This window comes from Equus quagga, chromosome 12, assembly GCF_021613505.1.
Source record: "Equus quagga isolate Etosha38 chromosome 12, UCLA_HA_Equagga_1.0, whole genome shotgun sequence".
NCBI classification, from domain to species: domain Eukaryota; kingdom Metazoa; phylum Chordata; class Mammalia; order Perissodactyla; family Equidae; genus Equus; species Equus quagga.
The window spans coordinates 17,973,868-17,989,693 of record NC_060278.1 but is presented as its reverse complement, the minus strand read 5'-3'; the positions used below and the strand labels follow the sequence as shown (position 1 = coordinate 17,989,693).

The 15,826-nt window shown below is 37.6% G+C and overlaps 1 protein-coding gene across 1 annotated transcript in view; it reads right to left on the bottom strand.

Annotated features, from left to right (window-relative positions):
- Positions 1-12,438, bottom strand: part of MINDY3 (MINDY lysine 48 deubiquitinase 3) — an 84,383-nt gene extending 71,945 nt beyond the window's left edge. The window contains exons 1-2 of the mRNA XM_046679741.1: positions 12,150-12,438; positions 656-735 (exon numbers count right to left, since the gene is read on the bottom strand). Of these exons, the coding sequence (XP_046535697.1) occupies positions 656-735; positions 12,150-12,243 (174 nt within the window). The 5' untranslated portion in view covers positions 12,244-12,438. The remainder of the gene's footprint in view (positions 1-655; positions 736-12,149) is intronic.
- Positions 12,439-15,826: the final 3,388 nt, after the last annotated feature.

The window sequence follows — 15,826 nt, the reverse complement described above, 5'->3', positions numbered from 1 at the left end:
TCTTGGTTTTAACAAAGTGACCATTTACAGCAAATCAGCCTTTGAAATTCAAACAGTGTAATACATATATTCAAACACATATATTTGGATTAACCCTATCTTTTGTGCAAAGAAAAAAATCTTTTCTTATTTTGGAAATTCTGTTTGAAGTCAGTTGCTACTAATTTTATCTTAAAGGTCAAAGCTATAGCCTAAAGTCCTATATACTTACAATGTATTTTAAAAATTTATAAAGTTTTAGGCCATGAAGATACTAACTCATCTTCAATCTTTTAGGAAAATCATTTTTACAGACAGAACAAATGAAAATAATACCATTGCTACAACGTACCTATCTATATAAAATGCTATTACTCAACAGGATCATTGTATTAGAAAGATGTCATCATCAGTAATTCCTAATTTTCTGAAAGTCAGGGAACACCTATCATGTTTTCTTGAAAATAAAGATAGTCAAAAGGGTATTGTTGTGTAACCTACCTATGTTCTGAATTCATTTTTATTTTCCATATTTATAGCAATTTATATGAACAAAAAGTTAAGAGGTAACTGATCATGCCTCATTACGCAGAGTACAGATACCAGAAAACAAAGAGCTAAGTATGAAACGTTTGAACACGTCCCTCTAAGGAGTTGGTAAAGCAGTCTGTGTTACCTGAACAGGTGCAATAACAGCACAGGGGCCGCCTTCAAACTGTTCTAATGCAGATCCCTCTGATTCACTAAACACAAACCCTGAAAACGAAAGCAAGTAGCAAAGATTACAAATATAATTCAAGTAGCAGCTAAAAGAATTTTTAATGTACTTTGAGAAAGATCACTTATCACAACAGCAAAACATCTTCAAGTCAGTTGGTTGCAGTGGTTCTTAACTTTTTGGGGGATTAAGGAACCCTTTGAAAAAGATATGGAACCTATACTCACCTCCGAAAAGCAGATAAATGTGCGTGCAGACATACACACACACACACACACTTGCAAACACACAAAATTTTGCACCCAGGGAGCCCTGTAAGTGGACTGGGGGATAAACTGTGGACATTAGTAAAAGGACGAAATCTGACTTTTAAATAATTTAATTTACTGGAAGGAAGACTAGTCTATCTACTGAATTCAAACAGAATTTTTAGGTCCCTTTCCATACAGTATCTTTTTTCATTCCCATCTTTGAGTCATATTACATAAGCCAAAATTTAAATGGCATCATAGACAGTGAATGCACTCCTCTTGGCTCAATCTTTATTTAAATATTACCCAACCAGTACTGACTGAAAGCAGTGAGTAGAAGTTCCGGCAGAGAGCACTGACACACTGCGGGGAGCACGGGGTCAGAAGTCAGGAGAAGTGAGTGACTATCTGTATAACCTTCAGGAAGTCATTTCACCTCCATAGGCCTCAGTGTACTTATCTTTAAAATGACCACTTCCAATCCAACATGCTAGGAATATGTAAAGCTTCACTAATGGTTATAATTCAGTCATTCATCCAACAAACATTGAATGAAATGCCAAGCATCTAGGAGACACGCATGGACGACAAAGGCCCAAGTCTGCAGGAGCCGACGGTCCAGGTGGAGATGGACATGTAAACAAATAATTACTAAAATAAAGGAATAAATGAATGCTACAACAGATGTATGAAGAGTGTCGTGGATACACAAAGAAATTACTTACTCTGCTTGAGTCAAGTCACAACAGGTGACTTTGAGCCTGATCTTGACTAGGAATTTGCCAGAGGCAAGGGTGGTAGAATGACTTTCAGGTTAAGAAACATCTTTATTAAGGGAAAAAGGTTTGGTAAGAGCAGGGCAAGTTTATGGATCAGAGGGAAATTTAACATAGCCAAAGGGTAGTACGGGGGAGATGGGAAATGGGAGGAGGGGAAGCTGACAGGGGTTAACACTGGGAAGGGCCAGACCATGACAAGTACTAATTAAAGTAGTAATGTGATCATACTTCGTTTGTTTTTGTTTTTCTTTTCTTTTTTAAAGGAACAGAGTGGGGACGAGGCTGTTTCAACAGCCATACAGAGCCAGTGTTAACCTAATAAAAGCAACATTAGTGTGTAAAGAAACTATATCCAAACAATATTTCTGAGGTAAAAATTAAGGTTTGATGAGTATGTGTAAGTGGGGTAAAGGCTTGGTACAAAAGAAATTCGAGCTGACTCTGAAGTTTCTAGCTTGAGACACTAGGTGATGGCAAGTGAGATAAAAAATACTGTAGAGGATCCCATTCCATCCCATCTCTTCTCTTTACCTTTCAATCTCTCTTTTTAATAGTATTTAAAAATGTGTCTCACATATTTAAAAACAAAAGCAAAAAAATCCTCCTTAAGTTTCCACCGAAAGCTCCCTGGTATTTACTCAAAGGAGCTGAAAACTTATGTCAACACAAAAACCTGCACCCTGATGTTTACTGCACCTTTATTAATAATTGCCAAAACTTGGAAGCAACCAAGATATCCTTCAGTAGGTGAATGGATAAATAAACTGTGGTGCATCCAAACAGTGAAATATTATTCAGTGCTAAAACGAAATGAGCTTGCAAGCCATGAAAAGACATAAAGGAACCTTAAATGCATATTACTAAATGAAGAAACCAATCTGAAAAGGCTATATACCGTATGATTCCAACTATATGATGTTCTGGAAAAGGCAAAACTATGGAGAAACTATGGTGCCAGGGGTTAGGGGTCGAGGGAGAGATAGGAGATGAATACACAGAGCACAGAGGGTTTTTAAGGTGATGAAAATACTATGATACCATAACAACGGATCCATGTCATTATACATTTGTCCAAATCCACAGAATGTACAACACCAAGAGTGAACTGCAATGTGAACTATGGACTCTGAGTGATTATCATGCATCAATGTAGGTTCATCAATTGTAACAATGTACTGCTCCAGTGAGGGACACTGATAATGGGGGAAGCTACGCATGTTGTGGGAGCAGGAGGTATATGAGGAATCTATGTACCTTCCCCAAAATTTTGCTGTGGACCTAAAACTGCTCTAAAAAAGTAAAGTCTTAATTTAAAGAAATCATTTGACCATAAAAAAAAAATTCCACCAAAAACTCCAACTACTACTCTCTCAAAGCCCACCTGGTCCTCTATATCACTGTCTCAATCTCCCTACCTCACGATTTATCCAATCTACAATAATCTCGTTTTCAACCTGTGACTACACCAAACTCATTCTCACCAAGTTCACCAATGACTAGTACAGGCTAGTTCTCAAGTCTTTTCTTTTTTAATCTCCCAGAGAATCATCTGAAATGCTGACCACTGACTTCTGAAAAACCTTTGCCCTTTGGTTTTAATACTCTCTTGTTCCAAGTTTTCCTTCTCTGTTTCTTCTCAGTCTCCTTGATCTACTCCTTTTAAGTGGTACTGTTCCTCAGGTCTTGGCTTTGGGATTTACGTTCTTTTCATTCTATACCTTCTCCCTGGGTAACTCATCTACTCCCAGATTCTCATTATTGGTTATAATCAGGTAATTCCCAAACAGAGCCCAGATTAGAACTCCAGAAATAGACAGGGTCTAAATTCTTTAACGTGGTTCTGTATGATCCAGCTTCGGCCTAACTCTTGACCTCATCCTTTGCCACGCTCCCTCTTTAGACTCCAAGCATGCTGAGCTTCTTTCAGGTCCTCAAATATCCATGTTCTCTCTGTTTTTTCACCCTTTGAACATGTTGTTTCCTTCACTTGAAACACTTGCTAAGCCTTTCTTTCTCTGTAAAACTCCAACTTATCTTTTAGGCTTCACCTTAAGGTAAGGACCTCTTGGTTCAAGGCTCCAAAACATATCTTGTATCTGTCTATTTCTATCCCATCTCTAGTCCACTTTCAGGTTCAAACCACCATCATCCCTTACCTAGAATACTGTTAACAGTTTCCCCCCAGATCTCCCCATTCTTCCTCACCTGCCCCCGCAACTCAGCCTTATCTGTTCACCATAGATTTACCAGAGGAATATTTTAAACATGGAAATCAGATATTGTCACAGCCTGCTTAAAACATTTCAATAGCTTCTTACTGTAATTAGAAAGCAACCCAAACTCCTTTTCATGGCCTAAAAGGCACTATGACCTATCAATCCCACCTTCCCTCAGTTTACTCCTACCTACATCATCTACAGTGACCTTAAGCCCTTAGAACATCCCAGGGTCTTTCCTTTAGGATTGATGCTCACTGTTCCCTCTGCATGCATTTCCTCTTCTCTCATCATAAAGCTGAACTCTTCTCATTCCTAAGGACTCAGTTTAGGAGTTAACTCCTCAGAGATAATCCCTGACACACCTGTCTAAGTAGGTCTCTCCTTGCATCCCCCAGCACGAGCAGTACTATCATAATCTCTCATTTTACTATTATTTGTTTATTGATTGTCTTGCATTACAGGTACCTTGTCTGTTCTACTGAACACTGTTCTCCTAGTATGTTATATAGTTACTACTCAATAAATGCTTGTTCAAGTTTTGGGAGGGAAGATAATGGGGGAGTTTGTTTCTAGGAATGCCAAGTTTAGTTTCAAGAACATGAGCCAACAATTTGGCAACATTTAGAAAAAGTGGGAAATAGGGGTCTGGAGATTAGACAGGGGTTAGGATTAGAGATAGCAATTTGACTCATCCTAAACATGGCAGTTAAAGTGAATGAGAACATGTAGAACAAAGATAATGAAACTGGGAACATTAAAAAGTGAGCAAGGGCTGAGTCAGCAAAGGAGACCGACAAAGATTAGAAAGGTAAGAGAAAAATACACTGAGGTCCTAGAGAGCAAAATCAGGAAGCAAAGAGTGGTCACCTGTTACAAACGCTGCTGAGTTCAGTAAAAACCTAAAATACTAGATTAAGCATGTTACTGGGAATATTGAAATAAGGAATCTGGAGCAACAGGGAAGGCAGTCACATTTTAAAGAGCTGAGGTGTGACTCAGAACACAAGGAGGAAGAGTAAATGCAAACTATTTGTTCAACAAGTGAGGGAAAAGATGAAAGCTTGAAAGGTAGCTGGATAAAGAATTATTATTTTTATAGACTGAAGGGTATGACTTTAAAAAAAGGAAAAGTGTGATTATACGGGAAAGACGAAGTTTAAGGACTCCAAGTCCTGAAAGAGCTGACAAAGTGTGAGGTGGTGGTGGTGGGATGGGATAAAGAGGTCCTCTAAGTGTGGTCTCTAGACCCTGGAAGTCTAGAAACCCTTTCAGGGGGCCTGCTAGAGGTTAAAATCATTTTCATAGTAATACAGACATTATTGGCTGTTTCGCTGTGCTGACATTCACAGTGATGGTACAAAAGCAGTAATGGGTTAAACTGCTGGGGCCTTAGCAGACACCAAGGCAGTGACATCAGGCTGTACCAGCAGTCACTGTACTAGTGAACATCACCACCCTCTCTTAAACACACAGAAAAAGCCAATTTAACTTCAGAATGCCCTTACTGATGCTAATTTTATTACATCTTGACCTTGGATATAATATCCTTTTAAAAAAATATTTTGTGTGACAAAATGGAAACTACCCATAAAGCACCTCAGCTACATACCTTGTATGATGACTGACAGTTGTCTCAAGGAAAACCACACGTGTAATTTTTTGAATCGAGAGCTGAACTAACTGCTTTTTTGTGGAGTGCTGTTTTTACTTCGAAGAGCTACTGACAAATTATGATTATTCAAACTTGGGTATTTGGTAGACATTTTCTCAGAAGTGAATGAAGTGAGACTGATACTTCAAGGAAAACAATTGACAAGATTTTTGCCAGTGATTAAATTTCAAGCTTTCAAGCAAGAACTAAAATTTTGGAAAACTTGTGCCCAACACTGCGAGCTTGACAGCTTCTCAAAACTTAAGAGATTTTTCTGATGAGATCAGTGGTGACAGGAACAAATATGACTTTTGATATCGTATAACAAAATGTGTTAACATTTGGAAGATCTGCATAAACCAGCGGACCAACAACTTCCAAATGACCGATGCATGCTAGTAGAAATTAAGGCATGGGTAAAAGAGCCATTCAAAGTAGAAGACAAATCAATGGCTCTCAACTAAACAGAGAACAAAAAGGTCACTGATGTGCATTCAGATTCTGTACTATAACAAACCTCTAAGAAACTACCACTGCTGGAGTTTTGATGGAGTATCAAAGAATATCCACAATTATCTAAAACTCCTACCGTGCCAATTACATATGTGTGGAAGGCTGGATTTTCAACATACACTTCAACTAAAACAATACGTTGCAACAGACTGAATGGAGAAGCAAGTGTGAGACTCCAGCTGCCTTCTAATGAGCTAGATGTTAAAGATTTACAAAAACGTAAAACGATGCCATAGGTCTCATTAATACTTTTATTTTCCATAATGAAGTCCTTGATAATTTTTAAGTGTGTAATCGGGCCCTGAGTTAAAAAAACCCCTGAGAGCCATTGGCCTAGGAAAAAAAGTAAATCTTAGCAGGCTTCTAAGTTAAATATATAGGCAAAGAGGAAGTGAAGAGACATTATTGATCCAGTGAAGGGAACAAGAGGGGTAGGGAATTGTGGAGAATGCTAGTTCTGAAAACATAAAGCTGACAGGATAAAGAACTAAGAGAAACACTGAGGGTTCAGCTAAGGTTTAATTACTACATTTGTATTGATGTTAAACACAATTTTCTCCAGCAAGACACAGCAGCCTGAGAGAAACAGAACAGATGACAAGCTAAGTGGAGGATGAGAAATAGGTAGAGTGGATGGGACAAATTTAATAAGGAAAAATGAGAACTAAGGGTGCTGGTTATCATTTAAGCCAACCAAATCTGAAGTCCTGTCTAGGAACAAGAAGTGAAGCCAAGAGGCCTCCAGGCTTTGTCTAGCTCTTCTCCTGCTGGGAATAAGGACAGGGGCCCTGGTGTTGGGTCTAAGTGCAGAGGTAAGACTAGGCTCTGCCAAACTTTCAGGGTATGTAATAAATACCAACCAGTAACGGATTCTTGCCTTCCTTAAAATTACTAATAATGTTATGCAATTTTCAAGATCCATGGGTGGAGATTATAGTTTGAAATGCATCATAATGAGTTGTTTTTGTACTTTAGATGTAAAAACCCCATGGAGAGAACTCTAGGCAGATCTGCTTTATGCCAAATTCTGTTGAATTACAGTATACATGTTTGAGTGTATAAGTGATAACAAACAAGGCTACTAGAGCTTAAAATGAAATAAAGTCAGATAAATGGAAATTAAGTATTCTATCCTAAAACAAGAGTATGCTAAGTAAGCTTCTCCTTTTATAATAAGGTTTCACTGGAGTTTGGACTTTTTAGGACATAAAGTTATTTTTCTTGTCCAATGTTCTCATATTCAAATTATTTCCTAGTTTTAAAAGGAATTAACATGATAAAATGGCTGTTTTTTAAATCTTGATTAGATCCAAAATTAGCCATCTAAAGCATCTGATCCTAAATGTACAATTTTTGTATCAGCTTCTACAGTACTGCAGGCATAGAAGTTTTTCTCAGCTTTATAGCTCATAACTAATTTCAACCTGAGCCACGAACCCCTGCAATTTTCCAGTCTTTCACACGACTTACTATGCATATATACATTATTCAAACCAGTTTCACAACTACTGCCTCTTCCACTCTAGTCTCCCATGTGAACAAAAGGCCACAAAAAGACTTGGTTTATCCTTACAAGTTAGACGATATTGGTTAAGTAAAATCCAAACTGAGCCTTAGTTTCCTCATCTATAAAAACGAGGATAACTACATTTATCGTTTGGTATTCTCATGGTTGTTGTAAGGATTAAATAAGACTTTCAGAAACTATAAAGCATAATACAAATATAAGATATTATGATAGATACTTTGAACTAAAAAACATATTATGTATTCAAAGTACCAAGAAATTATATTGTCACATAAGCTTACAAATTTTTAGTTTAAAAAAATGGAATTTTAGGTGAATTATGACTTAGTTTGGAGAAAGAAAAATCTATATTTGAGAGAAATACAAGGTTTCCAACAACAACAACAATCTCTGAAATGATATGATCCACAGTATTAATTTATCCTCACTTTGGAAGAAAAATTAATGATACTGGTGTATCATTTTATTACTTTGGTAAAATGTTAAATCACATTATAATAAACATCTAAATATACTTTTGAGCTTTAATCCAAATGTGTTAACTCCTAAATACATTTTATATTTATATTTTAACTGATCCCTCACTTTCCTAAGTTATTTGTTAAACCTCATTTTTTTCATATTACACAACAAAAATTGTTCTATACTCAAAGTCCAAAATGCCAGTTTCAATCAATTACAGCTCCACTTCCCCAAAAACACACTGAACTGCTATAAACAGCAAAACTGGATTTCTCTCTTTCTGGCTAATCTCTAGGTAAAACAATAAAATAACTTAAAGCTTGGAGGAAGGTGGGAAAAAAGGAAAAAATGGTTTCTCAGAGTTTATAATTTGGATCAGGGGTTGGCCTGTTTTGTAAATGCAGTTTCGGAACAGAACCACACCCATATTACCTAGGGCTGCTTTAGCTCCAACGGCAGAGACAGAGATAATAGAGGCCACTGGCCCTCTACAGAAAAAGTCTGACAAACACTGAGCTAGACAATCAAAACCACATTCCCTACAGGTCAAAACGTTTCCATTTATTACAAGATTAATACTCACTTCTGTTAGATCTAGGTGACTTTTATTTTGGTTCTGCTGAGATATGGACAATCCAACCACTTCCTACCATTTCACTACTACTATCCTGGTCCACGCCACCACCTTTCCCCCTCTAGATTAGTGCAACGTCTCTCATTTGATCTTGCTGTCTCACTCAATCCATTTTATCCTCAAACATAACAGTCAGATTAATCCTGTAAAAACTCGTCTTGTCGTGTCTCTCCTTTGCGCCAAAGCTTCCAATGACTTCACATTTCATTCAGAATAAAAGCCAAAGTCCTTACAATGGCCTTTTGAAAGCCTTATAATATTTTTATATCATCTTTTAATACTCTCCCCTCCCCTCATTCTTTCTCTAGTCAAACTAATCTTCTTCCTGTTCCTTGAATAAAAAGCCAGGCATATAGGGCATTAAGTCTTTTATAATGGCCACTCTCTCTGCCTAGAACAGTCTTTCTTCAGATATGTACATGACTAACTCAGTTACTAAGTGTTTGCTCAAATCTCATCTTAAAATGAGGCCTATCCAGGCTACCCCATCCCATAATTCCCTATTCCTTTACCTTCTAACTATTATATATACTTCATTTATGCTAGATTATGTTTATTATTTGCCTTCCCTCCCACTCTACCGGGTCTGAGCTGCAGAGGCCTGGAACACTGTTGGAGTTTGTGGGAAGAAGGGAAGGTAGGATGAATGGTGCTTATGACTAAGGAGATAGAAAATACATGATTTTCTTTAAAAAGTGTTACAGGCAATAGATCACGGAGGAAGCAGGCAGGAGTAGAGGGTAAATTTCCACATTCAAAATACCAACAACTTCAAACCTTTAAATTATGTGACCTATTGCCTTTAAAATAAAAACTGGCACGCAAAAGAAGATGACCACAAAAAAAAAAACCCTACTTTTTCTTTAAAGAAAAGAGACTTGCAGAAGAGAATTATCTAAAACTGCCAAATGAATTAAAAAAAAAAAGTGCCACTCCTGCAGCTAACTGCTTTAACATATTATCTAAAACTGCCAAATCAATTAAAAGAGAAAAAAAAACCCAACTATGTGCTGCAGCAACTCCTGCAGCTTATTGCTTTAACATATCCAAAGAATTTAACACGATCAATGAATATAGTTTCATAAATGGAATATCCCTGGACATAATTTTATAAATATTTATCCCAAACAACTTACACCTAAAACTTGCTTCCAAAAGATCAATGAGATGACAGTTGTCAATTAAAAGCACAGTTATAGACTATGAGATAAAGCCAAAGTTGATGTCACATTACAAATGCAGTAAGGCAAGTATAGCAAAGCAGTGTCTTGTGCCCACTCCCATAATCCCAAATGACTGCCACAGCAATCTTTAGCAATGATTTCTGCCTCTAAAAATGACATCCCCCTGATTCAGAGGTGGTAACTTAAAAATACACATTTAGTTGCCTTAAAATCTTGATCAATGTAATTCTTGAAGAATTACATATCCCCAAGATAACTGCACTCTCTGAAAAGCAAAAAAAAAAGAGAAAGAAATCCTTTATTTTGAAATCGTATTGATTGAACAAATACTGAAGGAATTTCTGTATAACTAAAAGATGGCAGAGGATTCTAATATGTTATTATAAAGTTCTATTTTAAATAATGACTAACCATCAAATAAACAACAATTTCTTGTAATTGTCAGGGCACAGTCAGAGTGATCTTTGGCTTAGTCTTCAATTAAACGCTTAACTCCAGCTACCATCTTCTGAGCATTTATTATATGTCAGATATTGTGCTAAGTGCCTGAATGTATTTACATGCCTTTAATCCTCACAACAACCCTATAAGGTTGACACCACTATTATCTGCATTTTACAGAGAAAGAAACTGAGGCTTAAATAAGTTAAATATCTTGAACCTAGAACCCAAATATGACTATTCCAAAGCCTGCTTTTAACCATTACTGGAACTGCCTCTCTAAATTCTCCTTGAATCTGCATCACAGTACTAATATAAATGAGGCCGACTATTACCTTATTTAATGCTGTAAATGCTCAATTAATGCTGACTAATTACACAGGAAGTAAAATTTTTCTTAGTCCTTCACTGTCTCACGTACTTTAGGGCTGTTCACTATTAGGATAAATAAGTCAAAGAGGAAAGCAAGTTTTAAAATAAAATCTGCAAATGTGAGGGTCCAAGATTCCAGAAAGTATTAAAGTGACATAATTAAATGTGTAAAAAGAGCCAAACTAATTACACGTAGGGTTTAGAAACTCAAAGGAAATGAATGAAAACAGCTGTATTAGGAACTGGGAGACTTCCAATTCACTCCCAGTTCTAACAATTTGTGCAAATGTCACCTGGTCATTTAGCCTTCACGACTCATCTGCAAAACAAAAGTGATGGACTAAATAATCTGACTGTAACACATTATGCTTCTAATTTTACCAGCTCTTAAAAAAGACATATCTGGGAGGGAAAAGAGATTACTTAAACCCTGATTTTTTGTTACAAAATACACATCATGATTTAGGTTTACTACCTAAAATGCTCCTAAATCCTTTGAGAATAGGGATTCTCTAAATAAAAGTTTTAATAATAGTAATAAATAGCTATTATTTACTGGACTGTGATATTTCACATACATACATTACCAATCCTTCTGACTTCAAAGACTATGCTCTTAACCTCACTTAACGTCACCATAGTCTTTCTTAAGTCACCTTAAGTAATGTGTCTGTTGTGTTTTAATATTAAAACTTCAGAACTAGGATAATTACTAATATAACGTGTCCAGCGCAGGAATTTAATAAATGGAAATTTTTATTTCATTGTTATTCATACTATTAATAAAACTTCTTATATAACTCAAAACCCTGTCTGAGTAATTAGACCGGCAGTCTTCCTTCCAACTGAAACAGATATTAAACCGTCTCAAAACCAGGAAGACTTCGCGTCAAGAGAACACTTTACAGCAGGCAACGTTGTATTTATGCATCGAAGACCACGCCCAGCCACATAATTAAAATACAAACAACAAAATTGCTTTCTGGAATTGGCCGCTTGGACTCTCCTGTGGACTTCCCTCTCTGCGAAATTAGACCAAACACCAGTAACATGAAGCCTTGTCAGGGGGTCAAGATCCAGGCGGCCCCAGCACTTCTTGAGAAATTGACACCGGGCCACAGGGCACACCATCATGTCACACACTGCGGCCCAACCACCACCCCTTCTCCTCTCCAGCCGAAGGGCAGCCCAGGGAGTGGGAGAGGTGTTTCGGGTCTTTAGAGGACAGCTGTAACCCTTCTCCTGCTCAACCTCTCCCCCGAGGGAAGGCAGGGCGTTTCTAGACCAGTTTCAGAGCTGGGCACGGGAATGGGGACAGAGTGCATGGCACGAGAAGGGGCTGGCGCGAGAGGAGTCACAGCTAGACTCTCGCAGGGCAAAGGGAGCGGCGGCTGGAAGGGAGAGCCCAGTCAGGGTACCTTGCGTCCAGCGGCAGAAGATGGTGTCAGAGAGCCCGGGGCTGCTCTTGGTGCCCCACACCAGCTCCATCAGCTCTTTAGTCAGTTCGGACATGATGGGGTACCGGCGGGCGGGTCTTCGCTTTCACGACTCCTGCCCCGGAACATGGGGAAGGGGCGGTTTTGGAGACACGAGATGCGGGACGGCAGCGGCAAAGGAGTTTGAACGGTAGACTCGGGGAAGGGGAAAGGAGACAGGGCTGCTGGCAGGCACCGAGCCTGTCAAGCCGGGCGGAGCGGCAGCAAAGAATTTCCCGTACCGGAAGTGCCTGGCTACTTCCGGCTCCTCTTTCGCTACCGCCCCCACCCCCGGAGGGCCTGGGAGTCACGTCCCCGGAAGTGGAAGTGGGGGGCGGGAATAGCTGCGGACCGCTGTGGAGGCCGGTAGCCTCTGGGAGCTCGGTGCCTGGCCCTTTCGTAGGGTGGTCGCTTCGATGTTAGCGGGCGCCCCGTGTCTCGTGGGCGTTGGCATGTTCCCACCATCCTGGAACACTTCCCTCTGCGCGCTGCTCTCGTCTTAGCTGGGGGCTCTGAGGCCCAAGCCCTAGGGCCTAGAACATAGCCCGTTCGTTAAAATGTATAATATTGATTATGCTACCCTACAAGACGATGGTTGAGTCCAAGTGAGGAAACATCCATGTCTTTGTAGAGCCTCCCATAAATTGAAGGCTATCAGCCTCTGGACCTCCATAAATCGTATGAAGTTGAACCGACATTAAAAACACAAGTGAAAAGTGTGGCTTAACGTGCATTAGAAATGTCTCTTCCAGGTAATGCAGAATAACAAAGCTATTTATAGGAAAAGAGATTCAAAGCAGCCTATTTGTAAATGCTAGAGCATTTTCATCTCCAATTTTTGAGACTATAGAAAGTGTGGAGGCAACACCTGGACTAATGTCCAGGTTTTAATCACTGACAAGCTTTTGGTTAAATTTAGTTGGCGCGAAACTTCTATTTGTGTAGCTTAAAAAGATGAGAACTTATATGGGGTGACCTTTGAATAGAAAAAAAAGGGCGAAATCTGGTAGGTTCCTTCTAGGTTGCAAGTAAGATGGTTTTACTAATTTATCCTTTATTTCCAATTTCAGCAACCTTTGTTGTAGGTAAGAGGAATTGTTCAAAGTACCTGAACATATCCATGGCCTTCTTCCTAATTTTTATTCTCTTTAAAATACCCTTTACCCTATTTTTGCAAACCAAATCTTACCCATTCTTCAAGGCATAGTATAAATGCCACGTTGTAACAAAACTTCGTCCTGTCGTTATAATCTAAAGTAAAAATTTTAGCTTCTGAAATTTCATAGCACCTTATCTGTAACTTACTTATGACAATTGTCATCGTTGTATTTGCCAAGGATTATTTACTCTTTTTCTGGGATATAAATTTATGGAAACCAAGGACCTGTGTTATTCATAGTACCTATTATGGAGCCTTGAACGTTGCTGGATCTCAATAAGTATTAATTGAAGGAATGAAACTTGCCTATACTGGAACTTAAGAATTGAGTATCTTTCAGCAAGTGAGGGACCAGGGGAAGTGGTATTGACTGGTCCAATTAAATATCTGATATTTGCATGGTGATTTACAATTCACATAATTGTTTCACTTTCTGAAAGTCACAGAAGGGTGTATGTTGATAGAGCCTGTAAGTGGCAGACCTCTAAGTTCAGAGGTGTTTGCCACATTTGTTTTCATTCCATTAACATGTGGAAATATTAATGGCATAGTGTATATAATACCACTTCACATTTGTTTTGTTTCCATTAATATACAGATAATAGTTATAGATTTGATTATCTATAGATATAGAGAAAAAGCTGTACTTTCAAAATGTATTCTTATAAATGGAATATTTCTTGATCTGTGATTTTTCTTAGTTTCCAGCTATGGTAAAGCTGGCAAAATCTTGGGTAGACATTGATATGTATGTCCTTTCCACCTTTAGGTTTTATTCTTTGTTTGCAATGTTTAAAATTTTTTGATTAGCAGTACATATTTTTAGCAAGGAATATTTGATAAATGTTAAATTATTTATGTTGCTTAATTATTCGTGAGTTATAACATTTAAATTGTGAACTTGCTTAAACTATAATAGAAATGCAAATTAATATTCATTTAAAATTTTCTTATTCAGTAATTATATAAAAATAATAAATATTGGAAGCAGTCAAGTTTGTTGCATCTGTATCTGGTAAGGACAATAATGCCTTTCTCTTTTATTAGAATGACTTGAAAATTATGTTAATTTTCTTTGAAGTTTTTTTATTGGTCCATATTTTAGCATATTATGTTTTTTCTTAGGACCATCTATGGTTTTGATTAAACTGATATGTATCATTAAGATATATGTAGGTTGCATGAATAACCTTTAGTCTGAAAAATCAGAAACTTCCTGTTCATATGTAAGTTTTATGAGAAATACTTCTCTTTCTCTCGAATTCAAATCAGGGCACTTCCATAAAACGGGGCTAAGATTTCCGTCATGATTAATTCTCTTTAGCCATCTTTCCTACTTCACAGCAACAGAATTACTCATTATCAAACCCTAACTCTGTGTTTATTTTCCTGTCTTTCCCAAAATTTCCCTGTTGAATAAAAGCACAACTGCCTCATTAGCTGGTTCCTAATAGCTACCATGAAAAGAACACATTCTCTAATTGGACGCCTTCAACTCCTAATTTAGTGTGCTCACACCACCACTTACCTAGGAGAAACCAAATCTTCCAAAACCCACCCTACCATAGATTAGTAAGTTCTAGGCAGGTTACTAGAACAATCTCATACTCATTTATTAATAAAACTATTTCATTATGTGCCCTTTGTCTTGCAAAACAGCATAAATCTATCAAACAAATGAAACTCTTCCCTTTGCATCATCCTAACCTCGTCTCAGAAGAATAATTTTCCTACCAAGCATACTAAGTTCCTTTGAAACCCACCATTGTCATACTCAAGTAGAGCATAGGTGCATCATTTCCCAAAGCATTTCCTACTAGCATTAATACATGGTGGAAAGGGGTCCTATCATTAAATGCTGGGGTAAGTTAAACAACTTGATCACTGCAACTTTCCAGGAGAGGAGATTGTATTCAGGGTTAAAAGACACCTTTGAATCATTTTGTTCACTGAGCTTCTCACATAGTTTTTGTTCTGCAGAATACCATTTGGTAATCACTGGTATAATGGAATAGACTTTTGATTGGAATTAGAAAATCTGAATGTTAACTCTTATTTGGGTACTAATTGTGACCTTGGATGAGTCATTTAACTAGCTATACTGTGCTTTCCTCATCTATAAATTAAGAGGACTAAATTTAGATAATCTGTCTCATTCACTTCCATTTCTGTCTGTGTCTATGATTTAAAAAATTGGCTGTTTAGAAGAGTGGGAAGAAAAAGAATGCTGAGCAAGTATATAGAAACAAATAACTTAGCATTATTCTTCACTAACACATAGAATAAAAGAGGTTATTTGCCACTTATCACTTACTTGCACCAACATTATGAAATGAGAAGATCAAATCCCAATATGCATGTTAATACAAGACTGGCTATATTAAACTAGTATATAATACTGGGACACTTGGATGTGTTATAGGCACCTGGAACTCAATATGTGTCAAATAAAACATTTTTT